Source organism: Oreochromis aureus, linkage group 9 (assembly GCF_013358895.1).
Source record: "Oreochromis aureus strain Israel breed Guangdong linkage group 9, ZZ_aureus, whole genome shotgun sequence".
NCBI lineage: Eukaryota > Metazoa > Chordata > Actinopteri > Cichliformes > Cichlidae > Oreochromis > Oreochromis aureus.
Genome location: NC_052950.1, coordinates 34,703,700 through 34,723,245, shown reverse-complemented (window position 1 = coordinate 34,723,245; position 19,546 = coordinate 34,703,700). Strand labels below are relative to the sequence as shown.

General features: G+C 41.1%; 1 protein-coding gene across 1 annotated transcript; it reads left to right on the top strand.

The window, feature by feature from the left end:
- Nucleotides 1-3,782: 3,782 nt before the first annotated feature.
- On the top strand, nucleotides 3,783-17,570 carry LOC120441842 (zinc finger protein OZF-like). The gene is made up of 4 exons (XM_039617291.1): nucleotides 3,783-3,812; nucleotides 7,361-8,293; nucleotides 12,258-12,775; nucleotides 17,387-17,570. Exons 1-4 carry the CDS (start codon nucleotides 3,795-3,797, stop codon nucleotides 17,568-17,570), a joined length of 1,653 nt encoding a protein of 550 aa, XP_039473225.1. The 5' UTR covers nucleotides 3,783-3,794.
- The last annotated feature ends 1,976 nt before the right edge of the window (nucleotides 17,571-19,546 follow it).

The following is a 19,546-nucleotide window of genomic DNA, read 5'->3' as shown; positions in this document are numbered from 1 at the left end:
TAAATGTCACAGTACAAAAAGGGGGTGTGACGAGGGGTGCAGGACCACCACCTGTCTTTATTTGCTCTGCCCTTTTCTTGGTTGCTGTTATAAACAAACAGATTATTCCAGGGTCTCTTGTCATAGACTAAAAGCAATATAAGTGATAAATATTACCATTCTGTGGAATATTCTTATATTTCACTTTTACTTTTTCCCATGTTCTAGTGGGTCCTGTTGTGGCTCTAATGTGAAAGAGGATATGATGTAATATAATATAATGTGGAATAAAATAATATCACATGATATAATGTAATATCACGGATCACTTACGAGTTTAATTTGTCAGCAACTTTCTGCCAGCCCTCTCTCCTTGCTTTTGCAGCCTTTGCAGTGTTCCCCTGCGTTTTAATTAAACTCTGAAACTCCTGATATCCCTCAATCAAGAGTTCTTGCTCTGCTGCCGTGAGATACTGCGCGCGCTCCTTCGACATCTTCGCCGACCAATCACAGGGTTGCCGATCAATGTTTCTACTATCGATGCGTAGCCCCTTTTAAGCCACCCAGTGATCTCAGATTACTTCAGCCAGCTATACTAATCGTCAACAACAGGTGTGTTCGGAGAACCGGATTAGCGAGCTCAAAGTTAGCGCGATGATTTGATCTTGGATGTGTCATTTGATCTTGGATGTAGTAAGCGAGGTACGAAGAACAGGCCCCTGAAGACAAAGATTGTTAACCATCATGGTTTAGGGGAAGGATACAGAAAGCTGTCTCAGAGATTTAAGCTGTCTGTTTCCACAGTTAGGAACATATTGAGAAAATGGAAGACCACAGGCTCAGTTCAAGTTAAGGCTCGAAGTGGCAGACCAAGAAAAATCTCGGCTAGACAGAAGCGAGCAAGAAGCGACCAAATTTATGCACCTGCCTGATTTTGTTTAAACACAGTATGGCACACTTTCTGGAAATCCAGTAAACTTCATTTCACTTCTCAAATATACCCTAACCCTATTGCAGCAACCAACGATTATACAGGAAAATAATGACTATTAACAAGGTCGCCCAAACTTTTGCATCCCACTGTAAGAATCAATCTTTTCTTATGGGCTTAAACAAGTTTAGCTGAAAAACTGAATATAGAACAAGCAAAGCTAAATACTAAATGATATACAACTTAGTTAAACATACATATGAAACTTAATATTGCACAGATGCAAAACTGAAATTCCAATTAAATAACACATCATTGGAATTCATTTCTTAAATAAAAATTGTAAAATGTAAAAAATAGTAGTAAGAAAGTAGTAAAGTAGTAAGAAAGAGTGCACAAACAAAAAACGTTAATTATAGCTCAGTTTGCTACACACTGATACCGTCTATGTTGATACGCCCCCGTCCCTGAAGCTGCAGGTTCAGCACATCGAGAAGGCTCGTGATGTCACACATAAAGGCCAGCTCACACAGAAACTCTTGCTTCCTGAGCTCAGCCTTGTCTTGCCCTTTGCTTTCCAGAAACTGAAATATTTCCTCACGTAGCTCAAAACACCTGTTCAGTATTTTTTCTCGGCGTAACCATCTCACCTCTGTGTGATACGGCAAGTCTGCGTATTCCGAACCACACTCCTCAAGAAAAGATTTGAACTGGCAGTGATTCAGACCTTTGGCTCTTATAAAGTTAACCACACAGTGATTCTTGATGTATGATGCAGTGATAAACAGTCAGCTCACCTGCACAGTTCTCCGCTCACATCTTCTCCCATACCTGCCCACCAGTCCACTCCTTTGACCGCACATCGCTGGTGCATCATCTGTCCTTAACCCCACAAGTTTTTCCCATGGCAACTTCATTTCAGTAGGACATTTGGAAACCTCTTCAAATATTTCCTTCCCTGTGGTTGTGCCATGCATTGATTTAATCCCAGAAGTTCCTCCGTAACACAGAGATTTGAGTCCGCCACACAGATGAAGACTGAAAGCTGGGCAGTATCAGAGGCGTCGCTGCTCTCATCCACAGCGAGGGAAAATGCAACGAAATTGTTTCCCTTCTCCAGCAGCTGGTTATATAGATTGGTTCATGTGTGCAATCAGCTACTGTGTTTCTACTCAGGCTCACATTTGAAAATGCTTGCTTTTTCTCTGGTCATACAACGTTGCAAACTTTCATCATACGCCTTCTCACAAACTCTCCCTCACTGAAGGGCCGGGCTGATTTTACGATCTCTACTGCCACAACAAAACTAGCCTTTACAGCAGCCTCACTTTGTGATATGGCTTTTTAGAACATAGTCTGTTGTGAAACAAAACTTCTTCTTTTCATCTCTTCTGCTTTCCGACACCTTTGAATCATGTCCTTGTACTTGTCTTGGTGTTTCGTTTCATAGTATCGTCTAATATTGTACTTCTTGGTTATAGCCACATTAGCTCCACATACAAGACAAATACGTCTGTCTTTTACATAAGTAAACAGATATTCTAAGATAAGATAAGATAAGATAAGATGGCCTTTATTAGTCCCACAGGTGGGAAATTTGTTTTGTTACAGCAAAAGTGCAAAGTTATGTAGCAGAAATTAGAAAACACTGGAATGCAATAAAATACAATAAAATAAAATAAAATACTATATACAATAGAATAAAATAGAAATACAAATACTATATACAACTGAGTAGGAAAATACAAAAACACAACTTCGTCAGAAGAAGAATTGCACGTATAGCAGTCTTATTGCACATGTGTGGGTTTGTGTGTTTGATCAGCTGCAAAAGTCTTTATTGTAGAGTCTGACAGCAGTGGGGAGGAAAGACCTGCGAAATCTCTCCGTCCCACACCGTGGGTGCCGCAGTCTCCCACTGAAGGAGCTGCTCAGTGCTGTCACAGTCTCATGCATGGGGTGGGAGATGTTGTCCAACAGGGATGACAGCTTAGCCACCATTCTCCTGTCACTCACCACCTCCACTGGGTCCAGAGGGCATCCTAGAACAGAGCTGGCCCTTCGGATCAGCCTGTTCAGTCTCTTCCTGTCCCCAGCAGAGATGCTGCCCCCCCAGCAGACCACACCATTCTGTCTCCCATGCATGATTTAAAAAAAGGGGGGGGGGGGACAGTACATAAAATCAGTAGTTAAAATGTAGGTTTTTAAATTTAAGCTTAAAAGTAAAACAGTGCAGATTTGGTGCGTTATTCAAATACAGCTGAGAACAGGTGAGTCTGCAACCTGGATTTAAATAAACTGAGTGTTTCAGCTGGTCTGAGGCTTTCTGGGAGTTTGTTCCAGATATATGGAGCATAAAAGCTGAATGCAGCTTCTCCATGTCTAGTTCTCACACTGGGAATTGATAAAAGACCAAATCCAGATGACCTGAGAGATCTGGAAGGTTCATACTGGGTCAGGAGGTCACTGATGTATTTTGGTCCTAAACCATTCAGAGCTTTATAGACCAGCAAAAGGACTTTAAAGTCTCTCCTCTGACAGTCTTAAAATGAGCTGTAGTTGTCTGATTATTTATTATAATTATTATTATTGTTATTATTATATTTTTTTTCTTTTTCTTTTAGGTAGACCTGTAAAAATGCTGTTATAGTAATCAAGCCTACTGAAGATGAATGCATGGACAGATTTCTACAACCAATCAGAGTGAAATTTGTACTTTGTGTTGTCAGATGAACATATGAGACACTTTGACTCTTCAGTGCAGTGTGGAGCCTAACAAAGATCTGTTTTGTGTCCCAGCTGATCAGCAGGAGAAGAGTCTGACGGAGCAGCAGAGGAACATTTTCAGCCATCTGGACTCAGCTGAGTCACTACAGAGGAAACAATGAGCTCAACACAGAAGGTGAGGAAAATATCACAGTTTCACCAAATAATCAGTCACGTCTAAAACTCTCATACTCCCAACCTGTTATATGACTGTGTTGTATTTTATTATATACTATGTTTTTATTTTATTTTATATCTATGATGTTTACAAACATCAGGAAGTCACAAGCAAAGAGAAACCACACCACAGCACATGTTTAAATAAGGATATTCATCAAAATTATTTATTAATGAAATTTCAAAACCTTTTTAATCACACAAAAAATACATGTGCAAAGCAACACAACAGTAACCTGATATCAGACAGAACTGTCACATGATACTAAACATAATGAAGCGCTTCATAATAATTTGTAGATTCAAGCTGCTCTTCATATTTTGACCAGCAGATGTCACCAAAGAGGACTGTGTTGAAAAGCTTCAAGTAATGAAAGTTTGTTCCACGACTGCATTTCACTGGGGTACGGTTTCGATTATCAATTAAAATTGATTCTAACTTGGATAACAGGATATCAATTCATTAAAAACCTGAATTGATTTTTAAATATAAATTTATTTTGCCCAAAACGCCAGAATCTCAGGTTAAACCTCAGAAAATTTCAACAACCACCAAACAGCTACAACAGTAAATGAGAGCAGGGGCCCGTTCTTCGTACCTCGCTTACTACATCCAAGATCAAATGACACATCCAAGATCAAATCATCGCGCTAACTTTGAGCTCGCTAATCCGGTTCTCCGAACACACCTGTTGTTGACGATTAGTATAGCTGGATGAAGTAATGTGAGATCACTGGGTGGCTTAAAAGGGGCTACGCATCGATAGTAGAAACATTGATCGGCAACCCTGTGATTGGTCGGCGAAGATGTCGAAGGAGCGCGCTCAGTATTTCACGGCAGCAGAGCAAGAACTCTTGATTGAGGGATTTCAGGAGTTTCAGAGTTTAATTAAAACGCAGGGGAACACTGCAAAGGCTGCAAAAGCAAGGAGAGAGGGCTGGCAGAAAGTTGCTGACAAATCAAACTCGTAAGTGATCCATGATATTACATTATATCATGTGATATTATATTATACCACATTATATTATATTACATCATATCCTCTTTCACATTAGAGCCACAACAGGACCCACTAGAACATGGGAAAAAGTAAAAGTGAAATATAAGAATATTCCACAGAATGGTAATATTTATCACTTATATTGCTTTTAGTCTATGACAAGAGACCCTGGAATAATCTGTTTGTTTGTTCATAACAGCAACCAAGAAAAGGGCAGAGCAAATAAAGACAGGTGGTGGTCCTGCACCCCCTCGTCACACCCCTTTTTGTACTGTGACATTTATTGACATTGTGGGTTTTTTTGTGTGTAGTTTGACATAACACTCCATCACTTTTACCTGTTCCCATGCAAGGGGTGACTGAAGCATGCACAGTAAGTCGGGAGTAAGTATATACAGTACAGTAAGTATATATATATATATAGAGAGAGAGAGAGAGAGTGTGTTAAGTAAATAATACCCTCACGGGAGAATCGATATCTCTCTATGAGCACACCGTCGCGCTGAGCTGAAGGATCCTGTCTATCCCGCAATATACGCTAAATTCTGTAAACTCTCCTTATCAATCTTGCACCTTCCTTGCTCGCGTGCATAAACGGACAGGACATGGCTGCGACAGACTTCCCAAATCCACCTTCGCTTTTATAGTCGTGGTCTGTCATCTTGATTGCACGTAGTAATTTACTATTACTACCCTAAAATATGAATTACATCTGACATGATCTACTACATGTAATAGAATGATTAATAGTACATTTCCCTTTTTTTCGGAAATGACCTGTATGTATCTGTATGAAATCAATAAAAGAATCAAATACTGCATTATCTTTAGTTACATTGATAATATTTATTTATGGTAAAACAGTGGCGAAATATCGCTGTTGCTTTCATATAACTGCAGCAGACATACCTGAGTGGCGCGATCTAATCCTGTTTACATAAAGTAAACCTGCTCCCGAGCAGGTTTACGCCACGGATCTGTTGCTATGACAGCAAGTCCCAGATGAGCTTCGGAGAACCGAACGATCCAAGATCACGCGAAATCGTCAACATTCAAATCCGGCTAACTTACTTAGCGAGGTACGAAGAACGGGCCCCAGGTGCACAGATTCTGCACAAAGACGTAAACAAAGACGTCCGTGCCATCGGGACTGAAAGCCGGCAGCTCACTGATTCTGATGCGTTCGCCGGTCCGCTCTTTGTGTTTACGTCTTTTTTGGCGCTAGATTCTGAAGCTGCAGGTTTTGTCTCTCTCCAAAATAAAATTAATTAAATCAGCAGAATTCTCTCTCTCCATTGTTTACAGCTCTGTCGGGTAGGGCTGTGCGATATGACCAAAATCTCATATCCCGATATAAGAATTCTATCATCCCGATAACGATATAAATCACAAAAATTTTACATTTTCTGTAAATTCTGTGAATCTCGGGCAGCTCGACTTGCGTGAAGTGTTTCCAGCTGCGCATCCTTTACCCGGAGTCGAGTGTTTTAACCGATGCATGAAACGATACATTTTTAGACATAAGTTGTAACGGCCGCCGTTTTCTTTGTGTTTATTACACGGCGTGCTGCTGGTTGCCTGTTCTAACGTTTGAGTCTAAGGTTTATTTTTTAGCACCTGACGGCTCTTTTTTACTTCTCATCCGTAAATAATCTGCTCTTTCACGTGATTCAGTTTATTTTGAAAAGTCTCAACAGGATCTTGAGCTTTATTGTGAAAGGTGTGTGGAACATAAACAAGCGGACACGCGAAGGTGTTACCATTGCTGTTGCTAACGACAACGCATAAAAACAGGCGCTTGTCCAACCGTAGTGTGGTTATATTAAATATAAGAGAAAGAGAGAACTTTAAGAAATTAATATAGCCGCTACAGTGACCATCAGAACGATGAAAAAATATTGCTGTAAACAGTTTATTTTGCGACACCATGAAACAAACGATAGCGTAAAATGAAACATTAGATGTTTTTATATCGTCATCCGATATATATCTTTATATCGAACAGCCCTACTGTCGGGTGCTGTTTTTTGTTTTTTCACTCCCAGCAACAAAGCCTAATTTCTGCTGTTCAATACAGAACAAATGTAAACTTTTTAAAATTATGCAAAACGTTTAGCTGTGTCTCTAATAAAACCTCTGTAACTTTGCTCTGCTTCACTTCAGCAGCATCAGTTAATGTTCATATGTTGATTAATGGTTTTCTTTCGTGTTTGATCCAATGCAGAATATTTTTAAACCCAGGCCAGAAAATTCTCCTTCATGTTTTTCTGTTTTATCCTCAGTTTCTTTGACACAAAGACATCTGCTGTGATGCTTACACCTCTGAAGTCTCACACATGTCAGCTTTCATTTTAGAAATATAAAATACGGATATGTACTGATAAGTAATGATCAGAATTCTAATATTTCTGACTGTCTGAGGCAAAATTTCCCTGAATCGAAATCAGTGATGATGCCCAGCCCTACATTTCACTCACTGCCTCTGTTTGTATCTCTGTCACTGCAGGACCAACATGGAGCGAGAAGTCAGCGCTCTCAGGAGGCCGACAAACCTCACAGAAGAAAGGGGGAAAAGAAATACACCTGTGATGAGTGTGGGAAAGATTTTACTAGGAAGAATTCACTAAAAACCCACCAACTCATCCACACTGGAGAGAGACCGTTCAGCTGTGACAACTGTGGAAAGTCTTTTACCCAGTCTGGAAGCTTAAAAGCACACCAGCTCATCCATAGTGGAGTTAAAGCGTACAGCTGTGATCAATGTGGGAAGTGTTTTTCCTGTAAGGGTTCCCTAAAAAAGCACAAATTCATCCATAGTGGAGTCAAAGCGTACAGCTGTGATCAATGTAGGAAGTGTTTTTCCTGGAAGGGTTCCCTAAAAAAGCACAAATTCATCCATAGTGGAGTTAAAGCGTACAGCTGTGACGAGTGTGGGAAGGATTTTCTTAGGAAGGCTTCACTACAAATCCATCAGGTCATCCACACTGGAGAGAGACCGTTCAGCTGTGACGAGTGTGGACAGTCTTTTTCTCGGAAGGGTAATCTAAAAAAACACCAACTCATCCACAGTGGAGTTAAAGCGTACAGCTGTGATCAGTGTGGCAGAGCTTTTACTCAGCGTAGCAACTTACAGAGGCATCTAGTTACCCACTCTGGAATTAAGGCATACAGCTGTGACATTTGTGGAAAATCTTTCAGCCAGATAGACAGCCGAAATACACACCTACGCATTCACACCAGACATGATGTGTACAGCTGTGGTCAGTGTGGCAAAGAGTTTGCTAGAGACGCAGATCTACAACGTCACATGTTTACCCACACTGAGGAACGACCTTATAAATGTGACCTGTGTGAGAAGACTTTTAAATCTCCACATGACCTGAGACGACACCAACAGATCCACACCAGAAAGAGACTCTACAAGTGCAGTTACTGTGAGGTATGTATTTATATTGCTATCTTGTCATTTTAGCCTGACTGTTTGGAACAACTCTGCTCGTTAAACCGTGTTAGCATGTTGCTAACACAATTTAATAAGCAGAGTTCTACAGAATGGAGAGACGGTGTTGTGTGATTATTCAGATTTTCATTTCAGTTATCATTTTTGTTTAAATGATCCTAAAAAACTAAACTGAAAGTGCTGAAAACTGATATGATGGTGTTATTTAAAATTCACGTAGTTTCGTGGTATTCAATTCAGTTTTATTTGTATAGCGCCAAATCACAACAGTAGTTGCCTGAAGGTGCTTTATATTGTAAAGTAGACCCTACAGCAGGGGTAGGCAACCTTTCTGATGGCGAGTGCCATTTAAAATTTCTTCAGAAGTCAGTGTGCCTTATCATTGTATTAGCAATAAATTTAATAACGCTCTATATTAACAGTTACACAATATATAGAACCACTTTATAGAATTATATTTGTTCGCAGATGTTGGCAGCTATCAGCGAATAGTTATCCATAACAAGAACTCCATAACAGCAAATACAGAAAATACAAATGCTATTTATGGCCTCCTCACAACAATGATAAGAAAAATAAACTGGGCCAATATGGCATGTTTGTTAATATAGAGATACCAATGTTAATGTGATCTCTGGTCTCCCACTCAGAGACACAGGTCTCCCAGTGTCCAGCATTCAGACGGCTACCTGAGGACACTTATGTGAGAGAAAATCTGCTCACACAGATATGTCGAGCCAAATACTGTCAACAAGGCCTCTGCAATGTTCTGAAGACAGTTAAACTTGTGAGGTAGTGATGTCCAGCAGGTGAAAATGCAAGCTCCATGAACACGCACAGCTGTGGATTCCAGCTGCTTCGATGTTATATGTATGATTTCTATACATTTCATGTCAGATAAAAACTTTGGTTGTAAGCTTCAGATAATTATTTAATAACAGCCAGACATTTTAAATGAGAATAAGAAAGTATATCTTTGTGCCCCCCTTTCCCTGTTAATGCCCTACCTGGCCCCCTGGCAACACTTTGCTAGACCCGCCCCTGCACAGTTACCAGCTGTCAGCTACTTAGAAAAGGATCCTGGTGTTATTTGTCTCTCAGAAACAGTTCATAACTTCCCTTCAACTCATTCATGTCATCTAAAAGGTAAACCTGTTTCTCCATCACCTGTTCAGCTCTGATGATTCAGTAAGAACATCTCCTGGTTTCATCTGCATGTTTCCCTCTCACCAGATATACAAACCATCATGACCAGCAGCTTTTACAGCTGTGGCTCCAGCAAACATCAGCTGATACTAGAAAGTAATATTAAATAAATTCTAACAACAGCTGATCAAGCTTAAACGTGTTGCTGTTGTTTAGCGCGACATCCGCTGGTTTCCTCTTTCTGGCCCAAAGTGGAGATAAACAAACAAGAGAGAAAAGCCGATCAGCTGATCATTGATCGTTTCATGATTGAAGTAGCAACAGGAGAGGGAGGGGGGAGAGAATGAGAGAAGAAGAGGCAGCTGTGCAACGTAAACACAGAATAACTCCAGCTTTGTCTTTTTTTCATTATAGCTGAAGCCCGGGACAAACTGTTCCTTTTCACCTTAATATGAAACGCGTAATGTTTTCTCTGAATGAGGGACGATTCCGTCTTTTTACAGGCAACTCTACTAACTAACCTTATGAATAAAATAAAGTTCACTATCCGTAACATCACAGCACCCACCCAGCTGAATAGAAACTCCGTCACGCTAGCTACTACGCAGTATGAGTTATTGTAACTGACTGTAAAAAGTCAGCATAACGAAAATAAACTCCACCTAAACTTGGTTTATATCTTACCTGAAGTTCAGTTCACCTGACACTCGGACCGGCGGCTGCCTCGGGTCTCTCCTCCTCCTGCCTCCCCTTTCTCTCATCCACCTGCTGGCCTCCACCACTTGCTAATTTTACTGAATCTGAGGAAGCTCCGCCATAGCCACCACCAAACAACTGAGTTATTTTTACAGCATCTGGCCAATCCACCACCTTTCATTGTTTATACCGTTACAAAGGAAAAAAAAGTCACCGGGCCGCCGAGCAAATGCCCGATGGCCAGTCCAGCATTGGTCATGCCATCAGTTAACCCTTCGCGTGCCAACTGTGGCACACGTGCCTAGGGTTGCCGACCCCTGAGTTAACGTGTGCCTAGGGTTGCCGACCCCTGCCCTACAATAATACATACAGAGAAAAGCCCAACAATCATATGACCCTCTATGTGCAAGCACTTTGGCGACTGTGGGAAGGAAAAACTCCCTTTTAACCAGTGATGGGAATAACGGCGTTACAAGTAACAGAAAGCTACAGCTTTAAGCAGCTGCGCGCTCCCGTGGACGGTAATCACAATCGTTTTCCAGCACAACACCTGGAACTAAGGGGGCAAAACAATCGCATGAGTGCTGCTGTTTGACTGAGGAAGAATAAAGTAGTCGTGGTAAGCCAATCACATGACCACTTAAAGACAAAGCAACAAGGTGATATATACCAGTTTTTAAATTGTGTTGATAGGCCAGAGTCACGATAAACAATATATACATGGCTTTTTTACCTCAATGGTTTCGTTACGTTTACTGTCTAAGGACAGCGCAGCAAGCACTCTCTGCTTATGAGCAAAAAAAAAAAAAAAAAAAAACAGGTGAAGTTTTAGGAGTGTGTAGTTAATGTGTTGTCTTGTGTAGTTAGTGTGTAGTGTTGTGGATAGTTTTGTGTTGTGTGTCAGAACAATGAGGCGACTGCTGTCTCCAGGTAGAAACAGGAGTGACACACCTGCTGCTGTCAGACCTGCAGGTATCAGGCTGTGATGTTCTCCTTTATAGTGGACAGAAATTATTTTTTTGGAGTGGCTCAAATAATTTGTGTGGCATCTTATTGAATGCAGAACAGCTGATTGTTCTTAAATAGTTTGAAATGGTTATTTAAAAAATCTAGATAAAAGGTAAATGGATGCAAATAACTTTGTTGTTTGCAAAACTTGTGCATAGGATTTTAAAATTGACACTTTATATTTGCATTTAAAGTTATGAAATATGATTCATTAAACATGTTTGTGGTTGTTACAGTAAAATTATAACTTTTTCTACTCTGATCTTATGTTTTTTGTCTCACCTTTAGATCAGTTGTTTAGATAGGAATTTTGGGTTTTCATGAGCTGTATGCCAAAATCATCAATATTAAAAACGATGAAAGGCTTGAACTACTTCAGTTGTGTGTAATGAATCTAAAATATATGAAAGTCTAATGTTTATCAGTACATTACAGGAAATAATGAACTTTATCACAATATGCTAATTTTTTGAGAAGGACCTGTATAGGAGAAATCTGCTCTCTTTCTAGTCCCTGTCAGGACTCTTGCTGCAGCATTTCGGATTAACTGAAGGCTTTTCAGCGAGTTTTTAGAACTTCCTGATAATGAGTTGTTTAATGTGCATTGAAGGACATATCCTGGTCAAAATGACTCCAAGGTTCCTCACAGCGTTACTGGAGGTTACTGAAGTGTTTCCTTATAATTGCCCACTCTATAAAACTCAGTTGACGGGACTGAGCTCTGTAGCGTGGGTAATTACAAGGAAGCACTTCATAATTTGTAGATTCAAGCTGCTCTACATATTTTGAAAAGCAGATGTCACCAAAGAGGCGACAGAATTTGTCCTGGTCCAAAATGAGTCCAAAGTTCCCCACAGTGTTACTGGAGGCCAAGGTAATGCCACCGAGAGTAAGAATCTGGTTAGATACTATACGGTTCAACTGATGTTTACAAGGGTGTGGTACCACAGTGTGTGTTTGTATAGCCCAGTAAACTGTTAACTGAAGGAGTAAAATGTAATGGGACGTCTGCAGAGATGCTCTTTATTTCAGGCGACGTTCAGGATGAAAATGTTGAAGGACTGACTTACACTGTGTTTGTGTCTTTGTTTAGAAGCAGAGCGACACAGATGGATCCAGTTCTCAACCCTGTCATCACTGTGGTGGTGGGAAAGACTTTCGTTGTGACCTTTGTGGAAAAACTTTCAGTCATCCAAAGACCCTAAAACTACATCAACGTAGACACACTGGAGACAAAATGAACTACTGCAAAGAATGTGGGAAAGGCTTCACCACAAAACGTGACTTAAAACGACATGAACTCTTTCACAATGGGGTCAAAAAGCATCTCTGTGATCAGTGTGGGTCATCCTTCACCACTGCAGGTCAGCTTAAAAGACATAAACGTGTCCACACAGGAGAGAAACCTTACAAGTGCAGACACTGTGACAAAAGTTTCTCATGTTCAGGTAGTCGTAACTATCATGAACTTACACACATGGAAGGAAACTACAGCTGTGACCAGTGTGACAAGAGCTTCAGGAATTTCAGTTCATACTCCAAACACAAACGATCCCATGTTACTAATAAACTCTTTCACTGTTACCAATGTGTCAAAATATTCACCTCATTGTCTGCTCTGTGCAAACATCAGCGTGATCACTCCCATCTCTCTGAATCTGCAGAGACAGAAAGATCTTCTTCTGGTTTCAGGGTCAGACTCAAAACCCTTGAGATCAGGCTCCACAGAGTTCAGGTGGAATCTCCTGTAAAGATCTGATGAGGCAGCTATGAATGAAAATGTGCCTCTCGTTACATTTTAAGCTTTCTAAACTGTTGTACTGTAGTGTTGGTGTTGAGTGGTTAGCTTTGTTCCAGCAGTTGAATCAAAAAATCTGTTTCCTCTTATTATGTTTTTATTGAATGTATTTTGATTCATGTGTTCTGCAGATGTTTTTTGTTGGGTGTTTGTTTGTTTGTTTGTTTGTTTTTTGTTCAGGTTGTTTGTGTTATGAAATCCTTCAACAGTTAAACCAAAATTTGAAATGTTAAATAAAGAAATCGTTTAATGACAAAGAGTTTGATCCATGATGTCATTTCCTGTATATTGAACCAAAAACTGACGTGACAAATGTTCTCAGTGACACAGATGGAGGTTTATCAGACGAGACTTGGCTGTTCTTACTGTTAGATTTGTATTGTGATTGTCATTTATGCTTAGAAATATTTACTCATATATGCTTAGAAGTATATAATCATTTGTAGATTGAAAGAATGTCTCATCCTAGGAGGTCTGTAACAACTCTGTGTAGCATGAAGAGGGGAGTGCGTTCACTCCTCTTCAGAGTGTTCTGGCATAGATCACACACCTCCTAGGAGAGGTCGTATCTTCTCTTGCTGATATATGGTATAGCAAACACACGTATATCTGTTTGAGTCTAAGAGCCTTTTGTTTAGATGGACGGCTCTGGGGAGTCTTCCTGGGGTCACAGTTTGACCCCCCCCCCACACACACACACACACACACACACACACGGTATTCTTTGTTCACATGTATACCTATGTCATATGTTAATGAACCTATGCATATTCATGTAACCACAATAAAAGAGCAGTGTTACGGGGGAACGGACGAGAGCAACTGGGGTCAAGCGAAGGAACTGGGCGCCTGTCCAGTTCTCTCCCGTGCACGTGAAACATAAGGAATGTTGCCTACTCGTGCCCGGTACCAAACGACCACCACACGCACCGGTACCAGTCTGAGGTCCGGGAAAATTGTGCTAACCAAATATCTCCACTCTATTGGACTGAGACCCGGTTGTTTAAGACAATTCTGCCCCTAAAATCTGAATGTTGCAGAGATTGAAAATGCTGCCTGGACTCTTGCTTGCTGTGTGGTCACATTGCCTTCAACGTTCCAGCGAATAGGTTCAAGCTACAAACCTATCACTTACACTGAACAGGGTTCCTGCAGCTTACTGAAAATTATGACCTGAAATTTATAAAAAAATAACATCTTTAAAATCCTTTGTATTTTAACAAAGTTGCTGTAGGTACTAAAAATTCTGTTTTTGTTTGAGATATAAAAATATTAATTTTGGAAAATGATATTTTAAAGTTGTGGTTTGATTTTTGCTCAGTTTCAGAACTTTGTTTTCCTTTGTTGGCACTGTTTTCTCTTCTGAAAGAAGTTGTTGGTCTATGTTGACATGACAGCAGATTTTTCGGCTGGACGTCCATGATGTGAATCTTATTTCACCACATCCCAAAGGTGCTCTATTGCAGCGGTCCCCAACTTGTGTTGAAAACTTTTTGCACCACGGACCGGTTTATGCCCAACAATATTTTCACGGACCGCCCTTTAAGGTGTCGCGGATAAATACAACAAAATAAAACTAGTACCGGTACGGGAAAAAAAAAAAAGATTTATTCATAACGCACTTGAAAAGACCCAGGAAAACCGAGTTAATGATAAAAACAATAACAAAATAACGCTGAAAACCATACATTTCACACCTGAGCCTCAACTCTCGCGGCCCGGTACCAAACGACTCACATACCGGTACCAGTCTGAGGCCCGAGCTACAACCGAGGGGACCGCTGCTCTATTGGACTGAGACTCAGGCGGCTGCAGGCTGTGGTCTGTAAATGATGTCAGTTGGTACTAAGGGACCCAAATTGTGCCAACCAAATATCTCCACGCTATTACACCAGCAGCAGGATGGATCCATGCTTTATGTTGTTTAAGACAAATTCTGCCCCTAAAATCTGAATGTTGCAGAGATTGAAAAATGTTGCCTGGACTGATGGGTCTCAATCAGGTATTAGGAAGTTATTTTTTTTTTGTCCACTTTTGTTGATCTCGAATGTAAAGTAACCCACCCATCACGTTAATCACACTCTAGAACTTGTTTTAACATGTGGCATAGAAACTAAACATTTAACACTGTTTTTTGTAAACTCTCTCTTGCCTGATCATTTGATAATAACATTTAAATTTACAATAATGGAATGAAGCCAGATAACACACATATAAAGATCTGGGTGACCTCTAACTTTCTGCTGCTGATTATACTTGGCCTACAATACCTAGAAATATGGTATCTAACCAGATACTTGCTCTGGATGGCATTACCTTAGCCTCCAGTAACACCTTGAAGTAATATTTGACCAGGATAGTAAACAAATATTTAGGGCTGTGTAATGGACTGTGTTGAAAAAGAAGGAGGAGTCACAAGAATTATTAGAAAAACAGGGTTTTCATTCATTTAACCCAAAAATTATATTTTCAAAAGTAATTAATGTTGAGCTCATAAAAAATGTCAAAGAAACAAAACTGAACTCAGGCAAAGAACTGCAAACTTAACAAACATAACTGACCTAAACATGAAATGTCTGATCAGACCACTATGACACACAAGGAGTAACTAAACAAAACACAATTGTAAACAACAAACAATGCAATATAGTCTGGTTTGTTAATAAACTAAACACCAAAAAAGGAATTCAAAACTACTAAACCCTAAACTCAAACATTAAGTACAAATACTTTGTTTTCAATTAAAGAAAACACCCTTCACCAGGAAGTGGTGGTACAGTCCAATTATCGCTCTTTGTATTTAAGGGCTTTAAACCCATATGAGCTCAAAATGTGGTCATAAATATTTTGTACTTGTAAATCAGTTTTGTACTTGTAAATCAGGATTTGTGTGTGTAAAAAAGATTTGTGTGTGGACTTAGCCCTAACCAGAAAAAACCCTGCAAGTTACAAGTAAACAAAATTTTGACCCTAGGGTTTTTTTTCAAAAAATTATATTTTCCTTTCATCTGATTGGTCAATGTCATGTCAATCACAAATGTAACAATCCAATCAGAGAACAGATGGGTTTCATACAGCTTTGTGTGACAGAAATGAAGGAGAAAAAATGTTTTGTTGATTATTCATTTTTGTCATGACATCACTTTGATTAGTTGAGTATCTGAGGCTGAGACCACGGGACTGTAAAACATGATTGTTGGGCTTCATATCTGTACTGAACAGTCATTTCAAAATTAGTTAGTAAATAACAATTAGCTAATGTTGTTCATGAGACTGAAATCATCTCACTGTTGTAATGTAAATATAATATGGACAATATTATATATATTGATCATTATGTAATATCTATATATATCAATATCAATCTATATAGATAGATAGATAGATAGATGTGCAGCAGTGGGTCCCTCAGTCTGTCCTCACTCTGGACATTTGCAGTTGTCACACATGGACATCAGATGACTTTAATTATCCACAAAATCATCACATTCTCTGTAAGATTAAGGTCGACTATTAAACGGCATATATTTTAAAGAAAAGGCTTTAAAACCAAGTAAATACTGAAAGTACAAACATCACTAATTTCACATAACTTTGCCGACATGTGGCCAACAGTAATGTTTTAATGCTGTTCGATATTAAACATTTGAACATAAATAATTGACATATTATTCAGTACTTACTTTTATCAGTTTACTCTTCGACCGCTCTGCTTCTGCCGCCTGCGGCAAAATTATCCACACCGACTGCCGTGCTATGAATTGTGGGATATGTTGGGCCACGAAGTCTACACCACCACATCCTTAAATTTCAGGGAAATGAAGGACGCATTTGAGGGCCGCATTTCGAGCAGCCTTTGAATTGGGACAGCCTTCGTCGCGTCGCTGTGATGTAATCGGCCTTAAATTGCAGCCTTTAAGGCTGCAGACCCTGATTTGGGATACAACCTCAGTGAGAGAGAAAGGTGACTGAGGAAGAAATACTCAATGCATCATGGGAAACCCCCAGCAGCCTCCACCTATTGCAGCATACCTAAGGGAAGATTCAGGGTAACCTGTCTAGCCATAACTATATGTTTTAGTAAAAGGGAAAGTTTTAAGCCTAAACTTAAAAGTAGACACAGTGTCTGCCTCACCAATCCCAACTGGGAGACAGAGGGGCCGAAAAACTGACGTCTCTGCCCCATTCTACTTTTAAATACTAAAGGAACAAGAAGTAAGCCCTGTCAGTATTCTTGCTGCAGCAATTTTAGATTAACTGAAGGCGTCTCAGCGAGTTTTTAGGACATCCTGATAGTAGCAAATTACAGTAGTCCAGTCTAGAAATAATAAATGCATGCAGGAAATCACCAGCTACAGACGCCCCCCACCCACTGTTGAAGCAAACAAAGACCTGGCCAACGAGTTAAACACATTCTACTGCAGGTTTGAGACGGACAGACTCCCACGCCTCACCCTCCCCTCCCCAGAGACACTGCTTCAGACACTGACCCCCAACACACCTTCCATCTCTCCCCCCATCCCTCCCCACTCAACAACCACCATCACCCTCTCCAATCCAGACTCAAGGACCTCCATCACACCTCTCACCCCCTTTCCTCCTCCCTGAAACTCAGAATACAAACTGAGGATGTGAGCCGACTGTTTTAGAAACAGAAGCCCAGGAAAGCCCCCGGACCAGACAGCGTCTCACCCTCCTGCCTCAAGACCTGTGCTGAACAGCTGGCTCCCATCTTTACGTGCATCTTCAACAGATCCCTGGAGCTGTGTGAAGTTCCCTCCTGCTTCAAAGGACTGAATGACTACAGAACTGTCGCCTTGACGTCTGTGGTCATGAAATCCTTCAAACGACTGGTGTTAGCCCATCTGAAAGACATTACAGGCCACCAGCTGGACCCTCTGCAGTTTGCCTACCGGGCAAAGAGGTCGGTGGATGATGCAGTGAACATGGGGCTGCATTACATCCTGCAACACCTCGACCGCCCGGGAAGTTATGCCAGGGTCCTGTTTGTGGACTTTAGTTCGGCTTTTAACACTATCGTGCCTGAACTTCTCTCTTCCAAACTCTCCCAGCTCAGCGTGTCACCAGCTACCTGTCAGTGGATCACCAGCTTCCTGACAGACAGAAAGCAACAAGTGAGGCTGGGGGAGATCACCTCTGAAACTCGGTCCTCTTACCACTACTGTTCTCCCTCTACACTAATGACTGCACCTCCAAGAACTCAGCTGCTAAACTCCTAAAGTTTGCAGATGACACCACCGTCATTGGCCTCATTCAGGATGGTGATGAGTCTGCATACTGGCAGGAAGTTGAGTGGCTGGTACTCTGGTGCAGTCAGCACAATCTGGAGCTGAACACTCTTAAAACTGTAGAGATGATGATGATGCTCTTGACTCTTGACGAAGGCGGTCGCACTTTTTCTTCCCTCCTCCTCTCCTCTCCCTTAGCTTCCCTGCTTAGCCTCTTGTGTCCTTGTCTAGTCTTGTGTTTTTTTGTATTACTTTTCCCTGGAACACTCTCTCACAGTCTGTTCTCTAAAACCTAAAAGAGGAATTATGGATTTGATCAACTGGTCCCTGAATGCAATTGACACCCCTTTCTCAACGAGAAGTTTGGGCTTGGGTGAGCCTGACTGCTGAAGATATCTACCTATTCGGAACCATGATAACAGGGTTCTGGTTGATCGGAGCTGGCTTGGCCCTGGCTTATCGAAGATTAAAGGAAGTGGAACCAGCTGTTCAAACCTCCACAAGGCTGCCCGCTGGGATTGAAATGATGGGAAGAGACGTGAGTTTCTCAAAATGGGCTCATTGAGTGCAGCACGGATAAGATCTTGGAGAAGCTTACGGCTGCCGTGAATACTCAGAATAAGATCTCTGAGTGCAGACTGGATTACATCTCGGAAGGGCTAGCTCGGAATAACATCTCTGAGCGCAAATTAGAAGACATCTCGGGGAGGCACACTGTTGTGAGTTCTCAGAATCGGCTCCTTGAGCACAAGAATGACAACATCACAGAACGCAAGTATGACGAAGCTCGCGGCTCTCCAACGAGAGACCAGTGTTGGACTGTAGAACAGCTTTGAAAATCATATGAGTTGTTCGCACTAAAGTAAAAAGCACCATCACTTCATGCGGATACCCTCTTGGCGCCAGCTGCAGTCGCAAGACTGGAGCCGAACAAAAATACCCTGATAACGACTGTGTTGAGACTGTTCTTCCCATTCCATGCAAGGCCACCTGGGTTGGCTGGAAGACTGTTTACTTAGCCTAGCAGGGCGAAGGACACTGTCTCAGCTGAACTCTGGACACGCACACACATACATATACACTGATATGCACACAATCATCCCCCCTCCCTTTCCAAACGCCTTCGACGCTTATTCCCTTCCGATGCTGACGGTGGATCATGGAGACCAGCGCATAGGCTGCGGGCCCGGATGTACTGTCTAAATCGGCTGTTTCGCACCCTTTACCCACCCCTGTTGCTTGTCATGTGTTTCTTTGGTGTATTAAGAGTTTTTTTCATGTGCCATGTGCAGAGGTGTTTTTTTCTGTTCTCAAACTGATCTCCTGTTGGAGCTC

Bases quoted from the DNA above. Each gene is read 5' to 3' on its own strand.
- LOC120441842 (XM_039617291.1), top strand. The intron at 8,294-12,257 runs GTATGTATTTAT...GTCTTTGTTTAG, and splicing joins ACAAGTGCAGTTACTGTGAG to AAGCAGAGCGACACAGATGG. The intron at 12,776-17,386 runs GTCTGCTCTGTG...ATTCTACTGCAG, and splicing joins GTCAAAATATTCACCTCATT to GTTTGAGACGGACAGACTCC.